At 48.5% G+C, this 24,913-nt stretch overlaps 1 protein-coding gene across 8 annotated transcripts in view; it reads left to right on the forward strand.

Moving 5' to 3' along the window:
* Positions 1–24,913, forward strand: part of ABCC1 (ATP binding cassette subfamily C member 1 (ABCC1 blood group)) — a 193,429-nt gene that overhangs the window by 52,312 nt on the left and 116,204 nt on the right. For all 8 annotated transcript variants that reach the window (XM_035266969.3, XM_078344692.1, XM_035266967.3 and 5 more), the window contains exons 2-5: positions 2,388–2,564; positions 4,298–4,423; positions 10,615–10,752; positions 11,586–11,711. In XM_035266969.3, coding sequence (XP_035122860.1) covers positions 2,538–2,564; positions 4,298–4,423; positions 10,615–10,752; positions 11,586–11,711 — 417 coding nt within the window. In that variant the 5' untranslated portion in view covers positions 2,388–2,537. The remainder of the gene's footprint in view (positions 1–2,387; positions 2,565–4,297; positions 4,424–10,614; positions 10,753–11,585; positions 11,712–24,913) is intronic.

The raw sequence follows: 24,913 nt of genomic DNA on the forward strand, positions 1-24,913 counted from the left end.
TGATTTTTAGTTATGCTAGAGGCTGGGCAGGTTCACGCCTGTAATTCCAACACTATGGGAGGCCAAGGTGGGCGGATCACCTGAGGTTAGGACTTTTGAGACCAGACTAGCCAACATGGTGAAACCCTGTCACTACTAAAAACAATTAGCCAGGCGTGGTGGTGCGTGACTGTAGTCCCAGCTACTGAGGAGGCTGAGGCAGGAGAATCGCTTGAACCCAGGAAGCGAAGATTGCAGTGAGCTGAGATCACGCCATTGCATTCCAGACTGGGCGAGAAAGTAATACTCTATCTCAACAACAACAAAAAATCCAGAAATTCAAATTTTCAATGTTGACATGTAATCTAATTTTTTTTGTAATAAAAAGTATGCCAGCTGGTCATGGTGGCTCACGTCTGTAATGCCAGCGCTTTGGGAGGCTGAGGTGAGCAGATCACCAGAGGTTGGGAGTTCAAGACTAGTCTGACCAACATGGAGAAACCCTGTCTCTACTAAAAATATAAAATTAGCCAGGCATGGTAGCACATGCCTGTAATCCCAGCTACTCAGAAGACTGAGGCAGGAAAATCGCTTGAACCTGAGTAGGCGGAGGTTACAGTGAGCCAAGATTGAGCCATTGCACTGCAGCCTGGGCAACAAGAGCGAAACTCTGTCTCAAAAAAAAGAAAAAGAAAAAGAAACAAATGTTAATAGTGTGCCTTAACAGCAATAACAACAAGCCAAACTGTGGCTGGGGGAACCCGTTTTGTATGTCTTATTTGATCCAACCTAATTTTGGTAGAGATAGGACACTGAGATCCCAAAAAGGGGAGTAAATTTTCTCAGTTTTCTAGTCAGTTACCGAATTATGGCTTGAATTAAATTTAAATTCTTCAGCTGGGCAGGCATGGTGGGGCACACCTGTAGTGTAGCTGCTCAGGAGGCAGAGGTGAAGGATCGCTTGAGCCCAAGAGTTCAAGGCGCAGGGAGTTATGATCTCACCACCACACTCCAGCCTGGGCAACAGAGCAAGACCCCATTTCAAAAAAAAAAAAAAAAAGGAAATTTTAAATTTTCAATACATAACAGCTGATAGTAGAGGTTTATTTTTGGGCAGATATATCTGATCTATTTATGTATTCATCTGTTTGGCATGGCTCCTTAACAAAATACAGGTTTTTTTTTTTTTAAAAGTAAAAGTAATTGAAACAAATTTGTTTCCAAGGTTGGACAGCTCAGTGGTAAAATGCAGACCTGAACCATGTTGCCTGAGTTTAAATTCAGCTCTAGAGCTTACTAGCTGTGTGATACCCAACACAGTATTTAATTCTTCTGTGCCTGAGTTTCACATCTAAAAAAAAGGAGATGATAAAAATACTTATAGAATTAAAGGAGACAATATACACGAGGCACTTAGAATAAAACCTGGCACACAGAACTGCAATTTGGATGTTATCCTGGTGGTGGTGTGTAGTGTTGATGGTGACAGTGGTGGTGGGTTGTGGTGACGGTGGTGGTGATAGCAGTGATGATGGTGGTGATGCGGTGGTGGTGATTGATGGTGATGGTGGTGATGGTGATGAAGATAGAAAGTCCTCAGTTTGGAAGGTCAGAGTGAACTAGATGATCTAGGGTTCTTGGGTTACAAGAGAGTATCCTTCAGGGTTCCTTTAAATGTCTGTCTTCATCTTTTGTACTACGGTGGGACTTGCACAGGCTCTGGGGACTGTTAATGTGAGATGAGATGCTACATGCCTTTTTTGTTGTCGGTTGGTTTTGTGTGTATGCACTGTGTGTGTGTGTGTTTGTGTGTGAGAGAGAGAGAGAGAGAGAGACAGAATCAGACAGACAGACACAGGGTCTCTCTCTGTTGCCCAGGGTGTAGAGCAGTGGCATGATCTCAGCTCACTGCACCCCCTGCCTTCCAGTCTGAAACGATCCTCCCACCTCAGCCTCCTGAGTAGCTGGGACTACAGCTGTGCTTCATGCTCAGCCACTTATGTTTTTTGTTGAGATGGCATCTCACTATGTTGCCTAGGCTGGCCTAAAACTCCCGGCCTCAAGTGATCTGTCTACTTGGCCTCCCAAAGTGCTGGAATTACAGGCGTGAGCCTCTGCACCTGACCTGTATGCTCCTGTTAAGAGAGCTTTATTTACTTATTTTGAGACAGGGCCTCTGTTTCTCAGCGGGGAGCGCAGAAGACACCACATACCTTTATCTCTTGTTCCTCATTTCTTAGTCTTTCTGGCTACTGATCTTTTGCGTTTGTGTCTTCATCCTGAGAGTCCTTGGGCATAGGGGCTTTGTCCGTTTCTTCAAACCCCGTGGCAGGTGGTTTGGAGCTCCAGGTGAGCTCCTGTCCTCGGGGGTGTGTCTGCTGATCCCTCGACTGTGTTTGTGTCTGCAGGACTGGAACATCACGTGGTATACCAGCAACCCCGACTTCACCAAGTGCTTTCAGAACACGGTCCTCGTGTGGGTGCCTTGTTTTTACCTCTGGGCCTGTTTCCCCTTCTACTTCCTCTATCTCTCCCGACATGACCGGGGCTACATTCAGATGACACCTCTCAATAAAACCAAAACTGTAAGTCACCAGGGGAGGGGTTTCATCGTGGAGGGGCGGGGAGGTGCACCTGGGACGGGGAGCGTGATTGGTGAGTGAACATTTCTCTTCTACTTAGTTGGCCCTAAGTTCCTTCTTGTAGAAGGCAGAAGAATAAGGTGGGAGATGAACACTGGAGCTCTGGAGACAAACATGGGTTCGAATCTTGGCTCTGCCGTTTAGTATTTGGCCTTGAGCAAATTTTTTAACCCCCCAAGCCTCAGTTTCCCTATTTATGCAACAGCAATGATAGGATTGCTCTCAAGGTGTTACTGGGAAATTAACAGTTCTTACCCCCTTACCAAGGGATGAGCTTTTTTAAGTATACATATGTATGTGTGTATATGTGTGTGTGTGTGTGTGTGTGTGTGTGTGTGTATATATATATTTTTTTTTTTTTTCTGACCAATTGTTAATTTTTTATACAGAGCAGGTCTATATTGCTCAGGCTGGTCTTGAACTCCTGGCTTCAAGTAGTCCTCCAGCCTTGGCCTCCAAAAGTACTGGGATTCACAGGTGTGAATCACCATGCCTGGCCCCTAATTTTTTTTTTAAAGTTTACTTTTATTTTGAAATAATTTAAAGCTACAGGAAAATTGCAATAATGGACCAGGCGTGGTGGCTCACACCTGTAATCCCAGCACTTTGCAAGACCAAGGTGGGCGGATCACTTACGGCCAGGAGTTTGAGACTAGCCTGACCAACATAGTGAAACCCTTTTTCTACATAAAATACAAAAATTAGCTGGGTATGGTGTCACACACCTGTAATCTTAGCTGCTTGGGAGGCTGAGGCTAGAGGATCTCTTGAACCTAGGAGGTGCAGGTTGCAGTGAGCTGATATTCTGTCACTGCACTCTAGCTTGTGCAACAGAGTGAGACTTCATCTCAAAAAAAAAATAAAAGTGTTGACATAATGATACCAGGAACTACCCCCTGATTTTCTCTATCCATTACTCATAATTACTGTCTTTTTTTTTTTTTGAGACGGTTTTGCTGTTGCCCAGGCTGCAGTGCAATGTTACGATCACAGCGCACTGCAACCTCAAACTCCTTGCTCAAGCCATCGTCCTGCCTCAGCTTTTTGGATAGCTGGTAGCTGGGACTGCAGGCGTGCATCACCATGCCTTGCTAATTAAAAAAAATTCTTTTAGAGCTAGGATCTCACTTTGTTGCCTAGGCTGTTCTCAATCTCCTGACTCTCAGCGATCCTCCTGCCTCAGCCTCCCAAAGTGCTGGGATTACAGGCATGAATCTGGCCTATATTCACTGATTTTTAATCTTTTGCTACATTTGTTTTATCAAGAGCTTTTGCTCTCTCCCTCTCTATGCATGCTATAATTTGTTTTCTCTGAATCATTTGAGAATGGATGCACCTTGAGAGGTATCTGACTCACAGAGCACCCTCAGTAAATACCGGTTGAGTGAATGGTTGTTGTGGAGGGCTTTCTTGCGCAGGGCACTGGGGTTTGCATATAGTGATGAGCTGTGGGCTGAGCTCTTGAGTGTTCAGGTCCTGGGGGGAATGGTGACCAGACAGACAGTCCTGTTGGAGGCAATGGAGCATAGCAAGCTGGCAATAGATCATCGTGTGCTGGCCCGGATGCCAACTCCCCCTCCCAAGGACTTGTCCTTATTCCAGAGGAAACACACCATGTCCTAGGACTGTGGTTGATCATTTGAAGGTTGTAGGATGTGTATATGCTTCTTTTCCAGGCCTTGGGATTTTTGCTGTGGATCGTCTGCTGGGCAGACCTCTTCTACTCTTTCTGGGAAAGAAGTCGGGGCATATTCCTGGCCCCAGTGTTTCTGGTCAGCCCAACTCTCTTGGGCATCACCATGGTAAGTAGGAGCTGGCTGTGACCCCTCGGCTATCTGCCGGGCTCAGTGGAGACCAAAAGTAGTAACTGGCATTTAGAAACACAAAGATATAGGCTGGGTGCGGTGGCTCATGCCTGTAATCCCAGCACTATGTGAGGTTGAGGTGGGTGGATCACTTACCAGCCTGGCCAACATAGCAAAACTCCATCTCTACTAAAAATACACACACACACACACACACACACACACACACACACCCACCCCTACACCTGGCAGTAAAAACCCAGAAATGTGGCTTTTCTTGGAAAACTGAACAGTCTGGCAAGACTAGAATTATAATTTTTTAGGGCAGTGATCAGCTGGAGCTGGGATACAACTGTAGCCTTTTTTTTTTCATCTTAAAGAGACATGGTCTCATTTTCATACAGGCTGGGGTGCAGTGGTGCCACCATAGTTCACTGCACCCTCAAACTTCTGGCCTTAAGCCATCTTCCCACCTCAGCCTTCTGAGTAGTTGGGACTACAGCTGTGTGTCACCATGTCCAGCTAATTTTTGGCTAATTTAAATTTTTGTTTGTAGAAGTGGGATCTTACTGTGTTGTCTAGGCTGATCTTAAGCCCCTGGCCTCAAGTGATCCGTCTGTGTCGTCCTCCCGGAACACTGGCATTATAGGCATGAGCCACTGCTCCCAGTCCCAGCTGGGGCATGTGTTGTCCAGTTTGCCACAGTCCCCACCATGCCCTGTTGTCTTCCCTGCCACTGATTCTGAATGTCAGATGCCCCCTTTTGTTGCGTTTGCTGTACTTTGCTTTTGTGCTGACTACTTTGGTCACTTACATACTGACTGTCTGGGACCTAGTAGCCTTGAGTTTTCAGTATTTGCCTTAGGGGGTGGGTTGCTAAGCTATAGGAAACTGCTCTGTCCCAGGGGGATACAGGACTTAGTGAGTGATAGAGACAAGGAATCAACTTTATTAATTACAGCTGACATGCATCAAAGACTCACGATGTATGTACCTTGCAGTATTCTTGGTATTTCACATGTCTTGAAATTCATTGAATTTTCAGAACGGCCCTGTGAGATAGGTACTGCTTTATTCCCATCTTACAGGTGAGGAAACAAGGCACAGAGAGGTTAAGTGTCCTGCTCAAGGTCACACCATTAGTGTGTAGCTGAGTGAGGGGTGCAACCCCAGAGGCCATGCTTTTAGCCCCTGCAACCTGCTGCTTTTGAGTCATGATTAGATAGTTCTCAGAGAGTATAACCCTTAAGTGTTGTAAAAGGGGGAGGGAGGCCAGGTACAGTGGCTCACGCCTATAATCCCAGCACTTTGGGAAGCTGAGACTGGAGAATCACTTGAGATCGGGAGTTCGAGACCAGCCTGACCAACATGGTGAAACCCCGTCTCTACTAAAAATACAAAATTAGCCAGATGTGGTGGCACACACCTGTAGTCCCAGCTACTCAGGAAGCTGAGACAGGAGAATTGCTTGAACCCGGGGAGTGGAGGTGCAGTGAGCTGGGATTGTACCACTGTGGTTTAGTCTGGGCTACAGTGCGAGACCTCGTCTCAAAAAAAAAAAAAATTAAATTAAATTAAATTAAAAAAAAACCAGAACAAGTCTGAGGCAGGACATTGTAAACAGGGAAAGCCCACCTCTCTCTACTGAGGGGTTGAAGGTTAAGGGGAGTATGTGGCGAGGGAGATGAGCTGTGAAAAAGGAACATGGTGTGAAGGTTGAGGGGATAGGGAGTGGGCATGACAGAGAGGTCAGGAAAGGCAATGTAGAGCCAGATTGCCAAGGACCATGAGTCTTTATTTTAATTAATACTTTATTTTTAAAAATTTTGAGACAGAGTCTTACTCAGTTGCCCAGGCTGGACTGCATTGGCGTGAGACCACAGCTCACAGCAGGCTTGAACTCCTGGGCTCAAGTGATCCTCCCACCTCAGCCTCCCAAGTAGCTGGGAGCACAGGCATGCACCAACACGCCTGGATAAATTTGTTGTTATATGTTGTTATTTTGCTCAGGCTGGCCTCAAACTCCTGGTCGTAAGTGATGCTCCTGCCTGGGGCTCCCAAAGTGCTAGGATTGTAGGTGTGAGTCACTGTGCCTTGCCCAGACCATGATTTTTTATAGCACACATATGTGCTATCCACTCCCTGCCAAGAACTGGCCTAATCCCTTTATTTATTAATCCATTTATATTTGTTTACTGATTATCCTCCTGTTGTGTGTTAGATAGGTGAACTGTTGTACAGAGAGGATAGGGAACTGACCCATGGTGACCTGGTGAGCAAGTGGTACAGCCAGCTTCCAGTCTGGGCCCCAGCGTGTGGCCTGGTACCTGCCGGGCTCTCTCTGCTTCATGCCTGGCTCTTCTGTTGAGTTTGGTTCCCCTTTGGACCCTCAGAGCCTGGCACTGCGCCTGGCATGCAGTAAGCATTCCATAAATACATGGAGGGAATGAGTCGGTAAAGGGCTTTGCTTTGTCCTGAATTCAGGTCTTGGGCTCAGTATTCTGGCAGTGGGGTATTAGAGTGGGTTTTTTTTTTTTTTTTTTTTTTTTCCAGTTGCAACATAATAGAGACAGGGTATCTCTACTTGTTGCCCAGGCTGGTCTTAACTCCTAGGCTCAAGTGATCTCCCCTCTTGGCCTCCTAAAGTGCTGGGAATGCGGGCATGAGCCACCACACCTGGTTAGCTGTTTTTGACTTGAGTAGGTCATCCCCCCGCTTAATTTCCTCGTTCTTGGTCTTATTTTTTTTGAGATGGAGTTTTACTCTTGTCGCTCAGGTTGGAGTGCAATGGTGCGATCTCAGCTCACTGCAGCGTCTGCCTCCTGGGTTCAGGTGATTGTCCTGCCTCAGCCTCCTGAGTAGCTGGGATTATAGGCACATGCCACCATGCCCAGCTAATTTTTGTATTTTTTAGTAGAGATGGGTTTCACCATGTTGGCCAGTCTGGTCTCGAACTCCTGACCTTAGATGATCCACCTGCTTTGGCCTCCCAAAGTAGTGGGATTACAGGCATGAGCCACCGCACCCAGCCATTCCTGGTCTTTTGATCATTCATTTATACCTTAGTCTGTCATTCTGGGGACATGGGTGATGGTCTCAGGGTTGGGTCTTTTGATCCCTCAGGGGACTCTGAGCTGCACTGGCTGAGAGGTGAACTGGCCTGTGAAATCCTCAGCCTCTTTTTTCCGCCTGAGGTCTCTGGGATGGAACGGAGGACCAGCTCTGCTGTGAATGCATCAGGAACATTCTGACTATACCCCAGGAAACCAGAATATGCAGGCACTGGAAATATGGGACAGGATGCAGCTAGCACACTTTTTTTTTTTCCAATGGAGTCTTGCTCTGTTGCCCAGGGGGAGTGCAGTGAGTGGCATGATCTCAACTCACTATAACTTCTGCCTTCCGGGTTCAAGCAATTCTCCTGCCTCAGCCTCCTGAGTAGCTGGGATTACAGGCACGTGCCACCAAACCTGGCCAATTTTTGTATTTTTTGTAGAGATGGAGTTTCACCATGTTGGCCTGGCTGGTCTGCAATTCCTGACCTCAAGTGATCCGTCTGTGTTGGCCTCCCAAAATATTGGAATTACAGGCATGAACCACTGCACCTGGCTGATTTTCAAAAATTTTTTTATCCCTACTTTGTACCAAGCGTTGGAGACACAAGCATGTAGTCTAGCGGTTCAAACAGACATTAAACAAATGAGTCCTCAGACAGGCACCAAGTATTTAGTGTATGCAGAGTGCCGTGAGGGGGAAGGGAGGGGTGTTCTACTTGGCCTGGGGGATAGTGAGGTTTCTCTGAGGGAGGGATGGCGGAGCTGAGCAGGTTGTTAAAATGTTGAAGGACCTGAGGACAGAAGACCAGTTGGGGAGAATAGCACATGTAAAGTCCTGAGATCACAGGGAGAACTTGAGAGTTCTGTGTGGCTGGAGCAGAGATGGGTGAGGCAGAGAGCAGGGGAGATGGGGCAGAGGCTGACCCCGGGAACTTGGAGCATCAGGGCATGTGGGTTTTGTTTTTCATTCTATGTACTCTGCCTGTATTTCTAAATAAAGTTTTATTGGCATGAAAGCATGACCATTCATTTATATCTTGGCTATGGCCACTTTCACAATACGGTGGCAGAGCTGAGTAGTTTTTTTTTCCTTTTTGAGGTGGTGTCTTGCTTTATCACCCAGGCTGGAGTGCAGTAGGGCAATCTTGGCTCTCTACAACCTCCACCTCCTGGATTCAAGCGATTCTCCTGCCTCAACCTCCTAAGTACCTGGGACTACAGACATGCACTACCATGCCCGGCAAATTTTTTGTATTTTTGGTAGAGATGGGGCTTCGCCGTGTTAGCCAGGATGATCTCCATCTCCTGACCTCGACCTCCCAAAGTGCTGGGATTACAGGTGTGAGCCACCACACCTGGCCAAGTAGTTTTGATGTAGTGTCTTTGGCCCGTGAAGTCCAAAAAATTAATTATGTGGTCCATTAAGAAATAGTGTGACTGGGAGCAGTAGCTCACACTTGAAATCCCAGCACTTTGGAAGATGAAGGTGAGAGGATCGTTTGAGGCCAGGAGTTGCAGACCAGCTCAGGCATCATAAGACCCTGTCTCTACCCAAAAAATTTTGTCTGGGCATGGTGGTGTGCGCCCATGGTGCCTGCTGCTCGGGAGGCTGAAGTGGGAGAACTACTTGAGCCTGGAAGTTTGAGGCTGCCGTGAGCGGTGTTGGCATCACTGTGCACCAGCCTGGGCAGACAGAGGGAGACCCTGTCTCAGAAGAAAGTGTGCTGATCTTGGTTCTAAACGGAGCCTTCATCCTGATGCGGTGGCTCACACCTGTAATCCCAACACTTTGGGAGGCTGAGATGGGAAGATTGCTTGAGGCCTGGAGTTCAAGATCAGTGTGGGAAACAGAGTGACCCTGTCTTTGGGGAAAAAAAAAAAAAAAAATTGTATGGGCCTGATGGCTCTCTGTAGTCTCAGCCGCTCAGGAGGCCGAGATGGGAGGATCGCTCAAGCCCAGGAGTTTGAGGCTTACAGTGAATTGTGATCATTCCGCTGCAATCCAGCCTGGGTAACAGAGCGAGACCCTGTCTCAAACGACATCACCAGCAAGAACAAACCCAAACCAGACGTCCTCCCTGACCTTTCTATCCCATCCCAGATTGACACATGGGCTCCTCCAACCCCTGCAACTTTCCAGGTTGATGCTGTTCGCATCTCCATTTTGCAGAGGAAGCATTGGCGGTCCCAAGAGGTTCTGTAACTTGCCTGCAAGTGCTGAGTGAGGCAGGGGTGGAGCTGAGCCTGGAGTCTTTGAGCTGAGGGGCAGCCCTTACTCCAGGCTTACGGTCTGCCAGCTCACAGGGACCAGGCTGTGGTCAGGTTGCTCTACTCCGGCCTGGATAATGCAGTGAGACCCTGTCTCAAAAGAAAAAGAAAAGAATTAAGATGAATGGTGTCCTGCATCAGGAGATGAATGATGAATGAATATGAAGATGATGGTCCTGCCCTCTTTTTAAAATTTTATTTTTATTTTTAAAGACTCAGTCTTACCCTTGTTCATCAGGCTGGAGTGCAATGGCGTGATCTCGGCTCACTGCAACCTCTGCCTCCTAGGTTCAAGCAATTCTCCTGCTTTAGCCTCCTGAATAGTTGGGATTACAGGCATCTGCCACCATGCCTGGCTTATTTTTGTAGTTTTTTTTTTAAGTAGGGGGTGGGGTTTCACCATGTTGGCCGGGGTGGTCTCGAACTGCTGACCTCAGGTGATCCACCCACCTCAGCCTCCCAAAGTGCTGGGACTACAGGCATGAATCCCTGCACCTGGCCAGGTCCTGCCCTCTCTTAAGTCCTGTCAGGTGGGTGCTTTGACTCATGCTTGTAATCCCAGCACCAGGGGAGGCTGAGGCAAACAGATCACCTGAGGTCGGGAGTTTGAGACCAGCCTGGCCAACATGATGAAACTCCATCTCTATTAAAAATACAAAAATAAGCTGGGCATTATGGCAGGCACCTGTCGTTTCAGGTACTTGGGAGGCTGAGGCAGGAGAATTGCTTGAACTTGGCAGACGGAGGTTGCAGTGAGCTGAGATTGTGCCTCTGCACTCCAGCCTGGACAACAAGAGTGAAACTCTGTCTCAAAAAAAAAAAAAAAAAAAATCACCAACTCCTGTCGTGTGCTTCTTTCCTCAGCTGCTTGCTACCTTTTTAATTCAGCTGGAGAGGCGGAAGGGAGTTCAGTCCTCAGGGATCATGCTCACTTTCTGGCTGGTAGCCCTGCTGTGTGCCCTAGCCATCCTGAGATCCAAAATCATGACTGCCTTAAAAGCGGTAAGTGGCAGCCTCGTTCCTCATCTTCCTTCAGTGGCCCCAAGGGGAGAGATGCTGGGTCCCTCTGGCTTGTGTAGAACTGATGAGTTGCCATGGGAACCAGGGGATGGGTACCACATGTACCTGGCTTCTTGCTTGGAAACTTCCCTACCCCACCAAATCCTCACCAAGTCAGTCCCAGCCTTTGTTCTAGAACCTTCTTTCCCCAGGGTCTGATTTGTCTGTGTTCCTCTGAGGGTCTCCAGTGGGAACTCCAAGGGCAGGAGCTGTGGGCAGATGCCAGGCTGTCCCCATTAGCAGGAAACAGCAAGACAGGTGGCTGCGAATGCTGCTGGGCTGGGATTGGAGCTGAGCCAGGAGCAGTGTTTGCAGAGTGACTGTTCCCCCCTGGGGACCCTAGGCTTGTCCTCATGTTACCTTTATCCTGTCAGTTGCTGTTCTGGCTGGAAATGTTGTTTACATTGGTTGCCGTGGGCTGCTCCTAGGAATTTTGAGGAGTGCACACTTGTTTTTGGAGATGGAATCCCACTCTGTCGCAAGGCTGGAGTGCCGTGGCACGATGTCTCACTGCAGCCTGTGCCTCCTGGGTTCAAGCCCTTCTCCTGTTTCAGCTTTCTTAGTAGCTGGGATTATAGGTGCCTGCCACTATATCTGGCTAAATCTTTTTTTTTAGTCGAGACGAGGTTTCACAATGTTGGCCAGGCTGGTCTCGAACTCTTGACCTCAGGTGATCTGCCTGTCTTGGCCTCCAAAAGTGCTAGGATTATAGGCGTGAGCCACCGTGCCTAGCCCCAAAAGGTGACCTTTTTCCTTTTTCCTTCCCCACCATGCAGGATGCTCAGGTGGACCTGTTTCGTGACATCAGTTTCTATGTCTACTTTACCCTTGTGCTCATTCAGCTCGTCTTGTCCTGTTTCTCAGATCGCTCACCCCTGTTCTCGGAAACCATCCACGACCCTGTAAGTGTGACCATAGACACGTGTGTGCACGTGAGTGTATGTGAGTGCGAGAGAGAAGTGTGACACAGTACTAGCTAACATTTTTCAGGTCTATCCAGGATCTTGTTCCAGCCTCCCTCAACCCCTGATACAGGGAATATCATCCTGCCCACTTTACAGATGGAAAAACTGAGGCTTAGATGTGGCTGGAGGAGCTGAAGGAGAGAATCTGCTTTGTCGTTGTGAACTGCTGTGTCTTGTAGGCCTGTAGGTTTTTCACTTGGCATGATGATTCTGGAAAATGTGAGCAGATGTTTAAAAATCAGTATTTTTTATGAGTTCTAGCTTTCCAGATGTTCTAAAAAAGTGAGAATTTCTGATAGATTAGGCCTCTGTAATTCCACAGGGCAGAGCTGCGGAGTTGCCGGAGTCCTCACCACTCCCTGTCGTATTATACTGGTGTGCTTTCCTCACTTGTGGCTGGTGTCTGGCCCCTACGGATTTCAGTTTAAGACCCTTGGTCTTTTTTGTGAGTTTCAGAGAAATTCTGTAAATGCGGAAACTCGTCAGTGGGGAGTGTAGAGATGGCCATGCTTTCTGCTGGTAGAACAGAAGGGAACACTTCATTTGTCCCTCTTAATTCTTTTGTGTTTTCTTTTTTTGAGACAGGATCTTGCTCATTGCCCAGGCTGGAATGCAGTGGTACAATCTTGGCTCACTGTAGCCTTGACCTCCTGGGTTCAAGCAATCCTCCTACTTCAGCCTTCTGAGTAGCTGGAATTACAGGCATGCACCACCATGCCTGGCAATTTTTTTTTTTTGGTTTGAGAGGGAGTCTTACTGTCACCCAGGCTGGAGTGCAGTGGTGTGATCTCGGCTCACTGCAACCTCTGCCTCCTGGGTTCAAGTGATTCTCCTGCCTCAGCTTCCCAAGTAGCTGGGACTTCAGGCATATGCCACCATGCCTGGCTAATTTTTTGTATTTTTAGTAGAGACAGGGTTTCACCGTGTTATCCAGGTTGGTCTCAATCTCCTGACCTCATGATCCACCCACCTCAGACTTCCAAAGTGCTAGGGTTACAGAAATGAGCCATTGACCCCAGCTGGCAAATTTTTTCTTCAACATGTAAGTTCTGGGGTACATGTACAGGATGTGCAGGTTTGTTACATTGGTAAATGTATGCCCTGGTGATTTGCCGCACAGATCAACCATCATCTAGGAATCAAGCTGAGGATCCATTAGCTATTCTTCCTGACGTTCTCCCTCTGCCCGATCCCCAACCTGGCAAACTTTTAATTAATTAATTAGAGATGGGGTCTTACTATGTTGGCCAGGCTGGTCTCAAACCACTGGGCTCAAGCGATCCTCCCGCCTTGGCCTCTCAAAGTGCTGGGATTACAGGTATGAGTCACTGCGCCCGGCCTATATTCTTTATTTTTCTAATAGAGGTGGGCTCTGGCTGTGTTGCCCTGTCCCATGTGCAGTTTTTGATAAGAGAGATCCGGGAAGGCCTGTCCAGAAACGCTGCATTTGAGCACAGACCTAAAGGGGTGAGGGAGTGGGTGGAGCAAACACTTAGAGGAAGAGTGTTCCAGGCAGAGGGGAGCAAGTGCAGGGACACCAGGGTGGCAGATGTGGATGGAAGAGCAAGAAAAGCCAGCGTGGTAGGGGAAGGCCAAGAGATGGTGTGTGCCTGAGAGGTGGGACCGTCCCCTTGTGAACTGGATGAGCTGTTTGGGTTTTATTTATTTTATTTTATTTAAAATGGAGTTTCACTCTTGTTGCCCAGGCTGGAGTTCAATGGCATGATCTTGGCTCACTGCAACCTCTGCCCGCTGGGTTCAAGCGATTCTCCTGCCTCAGCCTCCCGAGTAGCTGGGATTGTAGGCATGCACCACCACACCTGGCTAATTTTGTATTTTTAGTAGAGACGGGGGTTTCTCCATGTTGGTCTTGATCTCCCGACCTCAGGTGATCCGCCTGCATCAGCCTCCCACAGTGCTGGGATTACAGAGCCACCGTGCCTGGTGCTGCTTGGGTTTTATTGTGAGTGTGGCAGGCAGCCTTGGAGCACCTATTTGATGCTGGTTCATGGCTACTCAGCTGGCAATGGGCAGGGTGCAGCGGGAGCACTTTTAGCTCTGCGGTTCTGTTGGGTTTGGCTTGAACCTCTGTGAAGGTCAGAGGCTCGCCTTGTGGGTGATAAAAGGGCTTGCTGGGCATCAGCATGGAGGAGGAGGCTGATGATAACCAAGAGATTTTAGAAACACATGTTCCAGGCTGGGCATGGTGGCTGTAATCCTAGCTCTTTGGGAGGCCGAGGCAGGAAGATCACCTGAGGTCAGGAGTTCAAGATTAGCCTGGCCAACATGGTGAAACGCCGTCTCTGCTAAAAATACAAAAATTAGCTAGACGTGGTGGTGTACGCTTTTAATCCCAGCTAGTAGGGAGGCTGAGGCAGGAGAATCACTTGACCCTGGGAGGCAGAGGTTGCAGTGAGCAGAGATCATGCCACTTCCTTCCAGCCATTGTGACAGAGTGAGACTCTGTCTCAAAAAAAGAAAAAAAAATAATGCATGTCCCAGTGTATGTTCGAGGAGCCCCGTGTTGGTATTTCCTTGCTCAAAGAGGAGCTGGGTTGGAGAAATGAGCAAGTGCATGCGTCTGTGTTCCTATGCATCTGTGTGTATGCATGCATGTGCATTCTCATCTGTGTGCATGTATGTGCTAATGTGTGAATGTGTGCTTGGTGTGTTTATGTTCATGTATGTGTGTGAGAGAGTGTGTGTGTGTCTTTGTACTGTATGTGTTTGCATATATATACAGTTCACAAAGACAATGACCATACCTGGGTCACCCCATTTTGGATCCCTAGCTGATGCCTGGCACAGAAGAGGGACTCATGAGTCAGTGACTATCGTGCATGTTGTGTTATCAGTGTGTGTGAGTGTGTGACAGCCAAGTGTCCCCATTTGTCAAGTGTTGGGCCATTATTTGTTGTTGTTGTTGTTGTTTTTGAGATGGATTCTTCTCTAGTCACCCAGGCTGGAGTGCAGTGGCAAGATCTCGGCTCACTGCAACCTCTGCCTCCCGGGTTCAAGTGATTCTCCCACTTCAGCCTCCTGTGTAGCTGGGATTACAGGTGCCTGTCACCATGCTCAACTAATTTTTGTATTTTTAGTAAAGACAGGGCTTCATCTGTTGGCCTGGCTGGTCTTGAGCTCCTGACCTCAAGTGATGTACTCGCCTTGGCCTCCTAAAATGTTGGGATTACAGGCGTGAGCCACCGTGCCCAGCCAAACCATTGTTTAGAACTGGAATTAATACAAAACAAGTCACACCTTACCTGGTGGCTGCAGGCCTTAGGTTGCTGAGGGTAAACTGTTTGGTTGGGACTGCTTGGCTGCTGTGCGGTTCACCTGACCCATTAGGCTTCCTCTGGGAGCCTGGGAAGAGCTCTCTTGCCGTGGATGATTCTGGAAGCTCTTTGAAGGAGGGACTTTCTGCTTTCTGATCTCCCTTGGGAATCTGGATAAGTTCCTTTTCACTTCTCCTGTGCGTGTGTGTGTGTACCAGGGTGACTAACAGAGCTGACTTGGCCCTTTCTTCCTACTTTCTGCATTCCTGGCCGCCTGGGCCTGGGATCTGCTCTGCCACTCTGAGTGGCATAAAGCTCTAAGCTTTGGCGGCTGGAAGGCTGCGCTGTGGGGGGCTGGGACACCCCAACTCTTCTCTCCAGTCACTGTTTTCTCTCTGTCTCATCTGCCCCAGCTCCTCCTGTGGCACTCCTGGTCCTCCAAGAGGGCAGAAGACACTACGGTTTGCCTCTTTCTTCTTCTTCTCTGTTTTTGAGGTGGAATCTTGCTCGTCACCAAGGCTGAAGTGCCGTGGCACGATCTTGGCTCTGCAGCCTCTGTCTCCCAGGTTGAAGTGATTCTCCGGCCTCAGCCTCCAGAGTAGCTGGGACTACAGGTGTGTGCCACTAGGCCTGGCTAGTTTTTGTATTTTTAGTAGAAACCGGATTTTACCATGTTGTCCAGGCTCATCTCGAACTCCTGACCTCAAATAATCTGCCTCTTCGGCTTCCCAGTGCTGGGATTACAGGCACGAGCCACCATGCCTGGCTGTGGTTTGCCTCTTGTGTGGTGAGATCCAGCACGGTGTCAAATGTGGGTGTGTGGGCTGGTGTGTTTCTGACATTTGCTTACGTGTCCAGGAGAGAATACTTGGATTGGCTGACTCGCTCTGTTCAGCAAGCCTGACCATCCCTTCGAATTCCTGTTCAGGACCCCCATGGGGGTGCCATTTACCTTTTTGCAGATTGGAGTTTACACCAGGAGGAGTTGGCCAGTAGCCCACGGGCCAAATTTGGCCTGCTGCTTTGTTTTGTAAATAAAGTTTTATTGGAACACAGCCATGCTTATTCATCACACAGTGATGTCTACAGGTGTCTCGCGCTGCAACAGTGGAGTTGTGTAGTTGCTACAGAGACTGTAGCACCTACAGAGTCTAACATACTTACCGTCTGGCCCTTCACAGAAGTAGGTTGTCCACCCCTGGTCTAAGCATTTCCTTAGCTCTGATGACTTTCTAGCTTCCTTTTTTGTCTCCTTTCTATTTTCAGTCAGTCTTTCTTGCTGTGCAAGGCAAGGATGGGAATCAACATTTATTAGATGCCTGCTGTGCACTAACTAGCACTATGCTAAGCTCTTTATATGCATGTCTCACATAACTCTCACAGCAGCCCTGGTGAACTTGGTACTATTTTTCTCATTTTGAAGACAAAGAAACAATCTCCTACATAAGTGCCTTGCTCAATGTGAGTAGTAGAGCAGAGATTTGAATTCAGTATTGGCCAACTGCAGAATCATATGTTTCTTATCTTGGTTATAACTGTTGAACAGCAGGGTCCTGACTAAGTGGCTTTGTGTCAGGCATGTGGCAGTATCCACCCTGTAACCTCAGTGCCTAAGACAAAGCCTGGCACACGGTGGCCTGTAGTGGTAATTCACTCTTGTGTCATATGGGGAGGTGCTCAGTACATGTGGCTCGTGTTTTATGTCTCGGATAAGGGTGAGTTCTGCATGGGGCCTCATAGGACATCAGATTCAGCTGCTTCTCTGCCTTCACTCTCTTCTAGTATTACCAGGAAGAAACAGGAAGGAACTGTGCAGCCCCCCCCAAAGATTCTCGTTCAAACCCCTGCTTCTTAAATTGGGGTCCATGACCACTTGCATTGACGCCACTTTGGAACATGTTAGATGTGCAGAATCTCAGGCCCCGCCTAAGACTGAAACCTGCACTTTGACATCCTCCCCAGGTAATTTGTGTGCACAGAAAAGTTTGAGAAGCTTGGTTTAAACCTCAAAACAGCCTGGTGCAGTGGCTCACGCCTGTAATCCTGGCACTTCAGGAGGCCAATGCGGGTGGATCACCTCGGGTCGGAAATTTGAGACCAGCCTGACCAACATGGAGAAACCCTGTCTCCTAAAATTACAAAATTAGCCAGGCATGGTGGTGCATGCCTGTAATCCTAGCTACAAGTGAGGCTGAGGCAGGAGAATCACTTGAACCTGGGAGATAGAGGTTGTGATGAACTGAGATTGTGCCATTGCACTCCAGCCTGGGCAACAAGAGTGAAACTCTGTCTCAAACAAACAGACCTTACAATAGCCTTGTGTTTTTGTTTGTTTTGAGACAGAGTCTTATTCTGTCACCGAGGCTGGAGTGCAATGGTTCAATATCGGCTCACTGTAACCTCTGCCTGCTGGGTTCAAGTAATTCTCCTGCCTCAGCCTCCTATGTAGATGGGACTACAGGTGCGTGTCACCATGCCCATCTAATTTTTGTGCTTTTAGTAGAGACGGGGTTTCACCATGTTTCCTAGGCTGGTCTTGAACTCCTGGGCTCTAGTAATCTGCCCACCTTGGCCACCTAAAACGCTGGGATTGCAGGTGTGAGCCACCATGCCCAAATAAGGTTTTTAAATATTTTTTTAAGACATGAAGGAACTGTGACTTAGAGAGATTGAATTGTTAGACACTGACATATATCTACGTCTGTTGGTGGAGGCAGCATGGTGTAATGGAGGAGGATTGATCTTCATTTCAGAGTTCGGCAGACCTGGGGCTTTAATCCCACCTTGGTCCCTTAATCCTTTGAGCAGACATCTGTTAAGCATCTTTTGTATATTGTGCTTTATGCTAGGGACACTGCAGTATGCAGAATAGATATGGTTTGAACTATGGGGGCCTGGGGAATGCTTTGCCTCTACTCTCTAGGTTCAGTGGCTGGGGCCTGCAAGTCAAATGATAAAAGATTAGCAGGCAAAAATGTTTGTATATACATGGGCTCTGGGTGGGCTGGGGATGAGCTCACAGAAGACAGATGAAAATCCTACAGAAGTGGTAAGACCTGAGAGCTTGTATGCCTTCAACAAAGGGCAGTCAACTGGTGGAGAAGTGACCAGGCAAAGAGAAAAGGAGTTTGGGCTTCTAGAGGTACTGAATTTTGAGAAGGTAAAGATATGGGGGGAAATGAATGAAAGTTGAGTGTTGGTTTAGTAAGGATTGTTTGTGCAGACCCATCCTGGTGCTGCCAGTGATAAATAGTTCTCATGGTATGGAGGAGAGGAGGGGGAAGACCCTTACAAAGGGAAATTTATGTCCTGCTTTTAGGGATTTAAAAGAAGGGCAAAGAGTTCTTTCTGTGTTCACTGCTTGATTATCTTCAGCTCAAAACAGTCCTTATGCCAAAGTTGGGTATTTTGAGGTAACATATTCTGGTCTCCTTCAGAATATATGCCAGTTATCTATTACTCCACGACGAACCACTGAGTTTAGTTGCAAGAAACAACAACAGTAGTTTACAATGGTGTTTCACAGTCCCGGGTGTTGACTGGGCTCAGCTGGGTGATTTTCAGTCTCTCCTGTAGTCACACTCAGAGACAGAAGGGAAGAGGAACAGAACCAACATATCTGGAGAGCAGCTAAAGACTGGCACTGTGCCAAGAGCTTTCTTTTCTTTTTTTGAGACAGTCTCTGTTGCCTAGGCTGGAGTACAGTGACATGATCTTGGCTCACTACCACCTCCACCTCCCAGGCTGAAGCAGTTCTGATGCCTCAGCTTCCCGAGTAGCTGAGATTACAGACACATGCCACCACACCCGGCTAATTTTTATATTTTTAGTATAGACAGAGTTTTGCCGTTTTGGCCAGGTTGTTCTGGAACTCCTGGCTCAGCCTCTCAAAGTTCTGGGATTACAAGCATGAGCCATCATGCCCAGCCAAGAGCTTTATTTTCTCCTTAAACATTTTGCATTTGTTTATTTTAGGAAAAAATAGGTAACATAAAATTTACTATCTTAACCATTTTGAGTTGAATCAAAGGTTCCTTAGCCTCCTGCCTAGTGGCTAATGCTGGCCATTAGCTGGAACCTTCCCTAGGGTGGCCACCTATTTGTGGTCTCTCTGTGTGGCCCACATTTCTCACAGCATGGAGGCTTGTCTGTAAGCATGAATGCCCTAAGAGGCAGAGTTGGGTAGAAGCGGTGTCATCTTTTATTACTTAGTCCCAGAAGTCACCATGCCACTCCCACCATGCCCTGTGGGTTGAGGCAGTCACAAAAGTCAGCCCAGGCCTAAAGGGAAGGGTCACATACCCTACTTCTGAATGGGTGAATGGCCATGTCTCATTGTAAGAAGAGCCTTTGGGGTACAGTTCCTGTTCTGGCTCTCATTGGAACATACAGTCTGCTGTGTGTCCTTGGCAAGCTTTTGGTTAGCTAGGTGTGGAGGTGGTACATGCCTAAAGTCCCAGCTACTTGGAAGGCTGAGGTGGGAGGATCACCTGAGCACAGGAGTTTGAGGCTGCAGTCAGCTGTGATTGCATCACTGCACTCTAGCCTGGGCAACAGAGCAAGATCCTGTTTCAAAAAAAAAAAAGAAAAAAAGGAAGCTTGTGGGTTAGCTTGGGAACTGCCCAAGTAAGCAGTCAAATAACCACATAACCAGCTGGGCACGGTGGCTTGTGCCTGTAATCCTAACACTTTGGGAGGCTGAGGTGGGTGTGTAACTTGAGGCCAGGAGTTTGAGATCAGCCTGGCCAACAAAGTGAAACCTCGTCTCTACCAAAACTACAAAAATGAGCTGGGCATGATGGTGGGTGCCTGTAATCCCAGATGCTCAGGGGGCCGAGGCAGGAGAATCAACTGAACCAGGGAGGTGGAGGTTGTAGTGAGCTGAGATTGTGCCCCTACGCTCCAGCCTGGGCGACAGAATGAGACCCTGTTTCAAAACCAACCAACCGACCAACCAACCAACCATGTTACTGCCTAGCAACATAACCTAGCAATTGAGATGGGGGCAAAGAAAGGTAGGAACCAGGTCCCGTGAGAATCAGCTAGACTCGTTGGTGCTCTTGGGTCGGTGCTCTTTCTTTGTGGACCTCAGCAGCTCCTCCTTGTAAATGGGTTGCATCTCCATTTGATGTTGGCTGCACCTCCTCTCCCCGCCCCAGAACGGAGCCCTGTGATGTGGGGAGGAGGACAGTGAGACACCCTCTTTGCTTGTCTTTGCATCACTCTCAGAGATGAAATCACAGTGGAGCTGGGAAGATGAGGAGAGTCAGGCTTGCTGCCCTCCCGTCCTCAGAGCATCAGAGGCCATCCATCACCTGTTGCCTGTCCTCAGAGTGATCAGCCAAAGCCCAGGGTGGCTGGGGTCAGGCAGGGCCAGGGTGGGAGCTGCGGGGCTGGCTCTTCCAGGCCACCTCGTGCTGAGTCACTGAGTCAGCCAATCCTCCCAGCTGGCCCTGCTCCCACTCTGTGACTCAGATGTCTATTCTGGCCTTGGCTGCTCGGTGGGGCTCCTCCCATCTGTCCTCCTGGCTTGTGGGAGCCTGGGCAGGGCTAGCCCATGCTCCCAAGGGCTCCTGCCTGGCCCCAGTCTCCTGCCCTTTATCTCATTGGTACTGAGTCTTTGGTTTAGGGTTGGGGAAGGAGGGTCCCGCAGATAAGGGATCAAGACCAAAGGAGATCTTTAGTAGGTCCCAACTGAAAGTTGGGGTGGTCCTTGGACCAGTTGCAACAGCTTGATATCTCGAAGAAGCTTGCTAGAAATGCTGGGTCTCAGGCCCCATCCCAGACCTCCCGAGTCAGAATGTCATTTTAGCAAGATCTCTGGGTGGTTCAGGGTTGCAGATCACTGGTTTGGAACATTCAGTGAAAACAACTCAGCTCATTTGCAGTAAGAGGTGTTTTTAGTCCTTGTCTGTATAAATACTTTCAAACGTATAGAAAAGTTGAAAGAATTCTACAGTGAGCAGTCATATACTTGGTACCTAGAACCACAGCTAACATTTTGCTAAGCTTGCTTTGTCACCTGTCTGCCTAAGCAGATAGCTAATCAGCCAGCCAGCAAGCTACTTCTGTTGAGTTTGTTGCTTTTGAGACAGGGTCTCACTCTGTCTTGCAGGCTGGAGTGCAGTGGTGCAGTCATGGTTCACTGCAGCCTCCAACTTTTGGGCTCAAATGGTCCTCCTGCTTCTGCCTCTCAAGTAGCTTGGGCACTATAGGTGCACGCCACTGTGTTTGGCTAATTTTTAAAAAATTTTTTTTTTGAGACGGAGTTTTTGCTCTTGTTGCCCAGGCTGGAGTGCAATGGTGCGATCTTGACTCACTGCAACTTCCACCTCCCGGGTTCAGGCAATTCACCTGCCTCAGCCTCCCGAGTATCTGGGATTACAGGCACGTGCCACCACACCTGACTAATTCTGTATTTTTAGGAGAGACGGCTTTTTGTCTTGTTGGTCAGCCTGGTCTTGAACTCCTGACCTCAGGTGATCCACCCACCTCAGCCTCCCAAAGTGCTGGAATTACACTCATGAGCCACCATGCTAGGCCAATTTTTAAATTTTTTATAGGCATGATGTCTTGCTATGTTGCCCAGTCTGATCTTGAACTCCTGGTCTGAAGCAGTCCTCCTGCCTCAGCCTCTCAAAGTACTGGAATTACAGGCCTGAGCCACTGAACCTAGTTTTTTTTTGGTCTCTGAAATTGATTTCAAAATGCATTAGTATGCTTTCATGCAACCACTTCCAAGCAAATCATTAGCTAGAGCTCAGTATTTGTTTTTACAGTTCTGAGTTTTTCCTTAAAATTTACATACAGTGAAATTACTGATCTGAAGTTAGCATTTGATGAGTTCTGATAAAGGGATACCTTCAGCCCCTGTCAAGATACAGAACATTGCAAGGACTCTAGGAAGTTCCCTTGTGCCCCTTCATGATCAGTCTCGGTTCCCCCGCTTCTCCCCGCACCACGTAGGCCTGATCTTGGATTATTGATTACCACGCTGTAAACTCCATTTTTTCCCCCCATTTCTCCGTTATGCTTTCAGTCATTTAATAATCAGGCATTGTGCCAGGAACTGAGCTAGAAAGAAACAAATCTTGACCACTGCCCTGGAGGAGAGATGGAAGGTGGTAGCAGGCAGTTAAACCACAACTGCAGGCTGGACAGTGCGGGCTCGGAGCGGGGGAAGTGCTGGGAGTTGTTGGGGCTGGGGGATGGTCCCTGACGTGGCGTGAGGACCCAGGACTGGCATCCAGGGAGGGGAGGGGATGCTCAAGTCTAAGGAGTCCGAGGCTCCAGCAAGGTGAATATGGTTGGAGGTGGTGGGGTGGAGCAGTAGGTGCTCCTGGTAAAGCAACCAGCATGTGCAAAGGTCTAGGCGAGGGAGCTGATGGGTGTTTGGAATCGCTTTGAATTCTGCTTGGCTAGGCCAGGTGAGTGGCTTATGCCTGTAATCCCAGCACTTTGGGAGGCCAAGGTGGGCAGATCACCTGAAGTGAGGAGTTTGAGACCAGCCTGGCCAACGTGGTGAAACCCTGTCTCTACCAAAAATAGAAAAAGCCAGGTTGGTGGTGCAGGCCTATAGTCCCAGCTACTCGGGAGACTGAGGCAGAAGACTCGCTTCAACCTGGGAGGCGGAGGTTACAATGAGCTGAGACCTCGCCACTGCACTCCAGCCTGGGCAGCAGAGCAAGTCTCCATCTCAAAAGAAAGAAAGAAAAAAAGAATTCTGCTTCACTAGACTGGAAGGGCTGCGATGTAAGTGAAAAGAGAGGCAAGAAGCCAGGGAGCTGAGCATCAGAGATCAAGGCTGCTATTAGGGGTCACGATAAGGACTTGGGATTTTGTTATTGTTGTTTTTTTTTTGAGATGGAGTCTCACTCGGTCACCCAGGCAGGAGTGCGGTGACGTGGTCTTAGGTCACTGCTGTACCCTCCTCCTCCCAGGCTTGAGCGGTCCTCCCACCTCAGCCTCCCGAGCAGCTGGGACCATAGTTGCGTGCCACCATGCTTGAGTAACTTTTTGTATGTTTGGTAGAGACTTGGTTTCAGGATGTTACCCAGGCTGGTCTTAAACTCCTGAGCTCAAGTGATGCCCCGCCTTGGCCTCCCAAAATGGTAGGATTATAGGCGTGCGTGAACCACCTTGTCCAGCCAGGACTTGGAATTTTAATCCTACTATGGTGGGAGCTGAGGAAAGATTTTTCACCAGTGGAATGACATGCTCAGGTTGGACATGTTTTGGAAGATCCTTAGGCTGAAAGGGAGAGGATACACTGGACATGGGGTGAGGTTGGTGGCACTGAAAAAGGCTTTGTGGGCACCCAGGCAGGTAGAGAGGGAGGCTGAGCCACGATATTCACTTGTGCCCACTGCAGCATCAGAAACCAAAGGGCCAGGTACGGTGGCTCACACTGGTAGTCCTGGCACTTCGGGAGGCCTAGGTGGGAAGGTTTCTTGAGGCCAGGAGTTTAAGACTAACCTGACCAATATAGTGAGACCCCATCTCTTAAAACAAAAACAAAACGGACAAGTTCATGGGCAAAGAGCATGGGAAAAGTTTCAGGGGGTGTGCTCCAGCAGAGGAAATGGAGGTCCTGGGCAGGGCGGCAGTTTGCGCAGTTGGTAAGCAGCAGGGCAAGCAAATGATATACTGGCAAGTCTCTTATTGCTGGGCATTTAGGCTTCATCTAATAAGGATAACAGCTGGGTACACTGTATTATTTAGTTCTCACAGCAGGGTAGGATGGTCAGTCTTCCCACTTTACAGATGAAGTCACTGAGGGTCACAGTAGTGATGTGTCAGGAACCCTCCCACTGGGTTCTCACACTTGAAACACAGATTACTGGTCACTACCCCCACAGTTCCTGATACAGTAGATCTGGGTGGGGCCCAAGCATTTGTGGTTCCCAACAAGTTCCCAGGTGCCATCGATGCTGGTGACAGAGCTGCTTTTGAGGACTACTGCTCTAAGCTATATTGCTGCTGTACACATCCCCTCCTGCTGAACACAGGGGCCGGGCCGGGCCGGGGTGGGGTGGGGGGCAGCGGCACTTAAGCAGTGCAGAGTGGAGGTAACCACCAGAAAACCCATTAGAACCAACAGCCCAGAGAGTTTCTGACAAACAGGCCAACACAGACAAGGTCTTGAAAGACCCAGACAAGGTCTCCAAGAATCAGTGCCTAGAGCGGCAGTACCTAGTTGGTTTAAGCCACAGGGTTTCTGGCCAGCTCATCTGGTACCAAACATAGATGTCAATATGATGGATGCCAAAGAACACACTTCACTCTGTTTGCATGAATCAGACTTTTCCTCCTCCGCCTTCAGCCAGGACTTCTCTGAATTCTTTTCATTTTCAAATGAAGGAGGGACTATTTCCCAAGCTTCTTTCGTGCTGTCTGGGACACGAGTTGCTATATTTCAGTGCCTAAGGCTGGGAAACCCCCTGAAGGTGACTCTGTCTTTTGTACGTAGTGTATGATGTCAGAAGATTCTCCTTGGTTTGGGTTAAATGAGATGCTTCTTGGATGATGATCCTGGGCCCCATGTTTTTTTCTTCCTGTTTTGTTGTCAACCCTTGACCTACTTTAGAAGTTGTCTTTGTCGTCAAGTAAGGTCTTCCATGTCAGATAGACGCTGTTTCCAGGCCGGGTGCAGTGGCTCACGTCTGTAATCCCAGCACTTTGCGTTGCTGAGCCAGGTGGATCGCTTGAGGTCAGGAGTTTGAGGCCAGCCCAGCCAACATGGTAAAACCCCGTCTTTACTACAAATGCAAAAAATAGCCGGGTGTGGTGGGATGCTCCTGTAGTCCCAGCTGTGTGGCAGGATGAGGTGGGAGAATAGCTTCAATATGGGAAGTGGAGGATGCA

This window comes from Callithrix jacchus, chromosome 12 (assembly GCF_049354715.1).
Source record: "Callithrix jacchus isolate 240 chromosome 12, calJac240_pri, whole genome shotgun sequence".
Taxonomy (NCBI): Eukaryota; Metazoa; Chordata; class Mammalia; order Primates; family Cebidae; genus Callithrix; species Callithrix jacchus.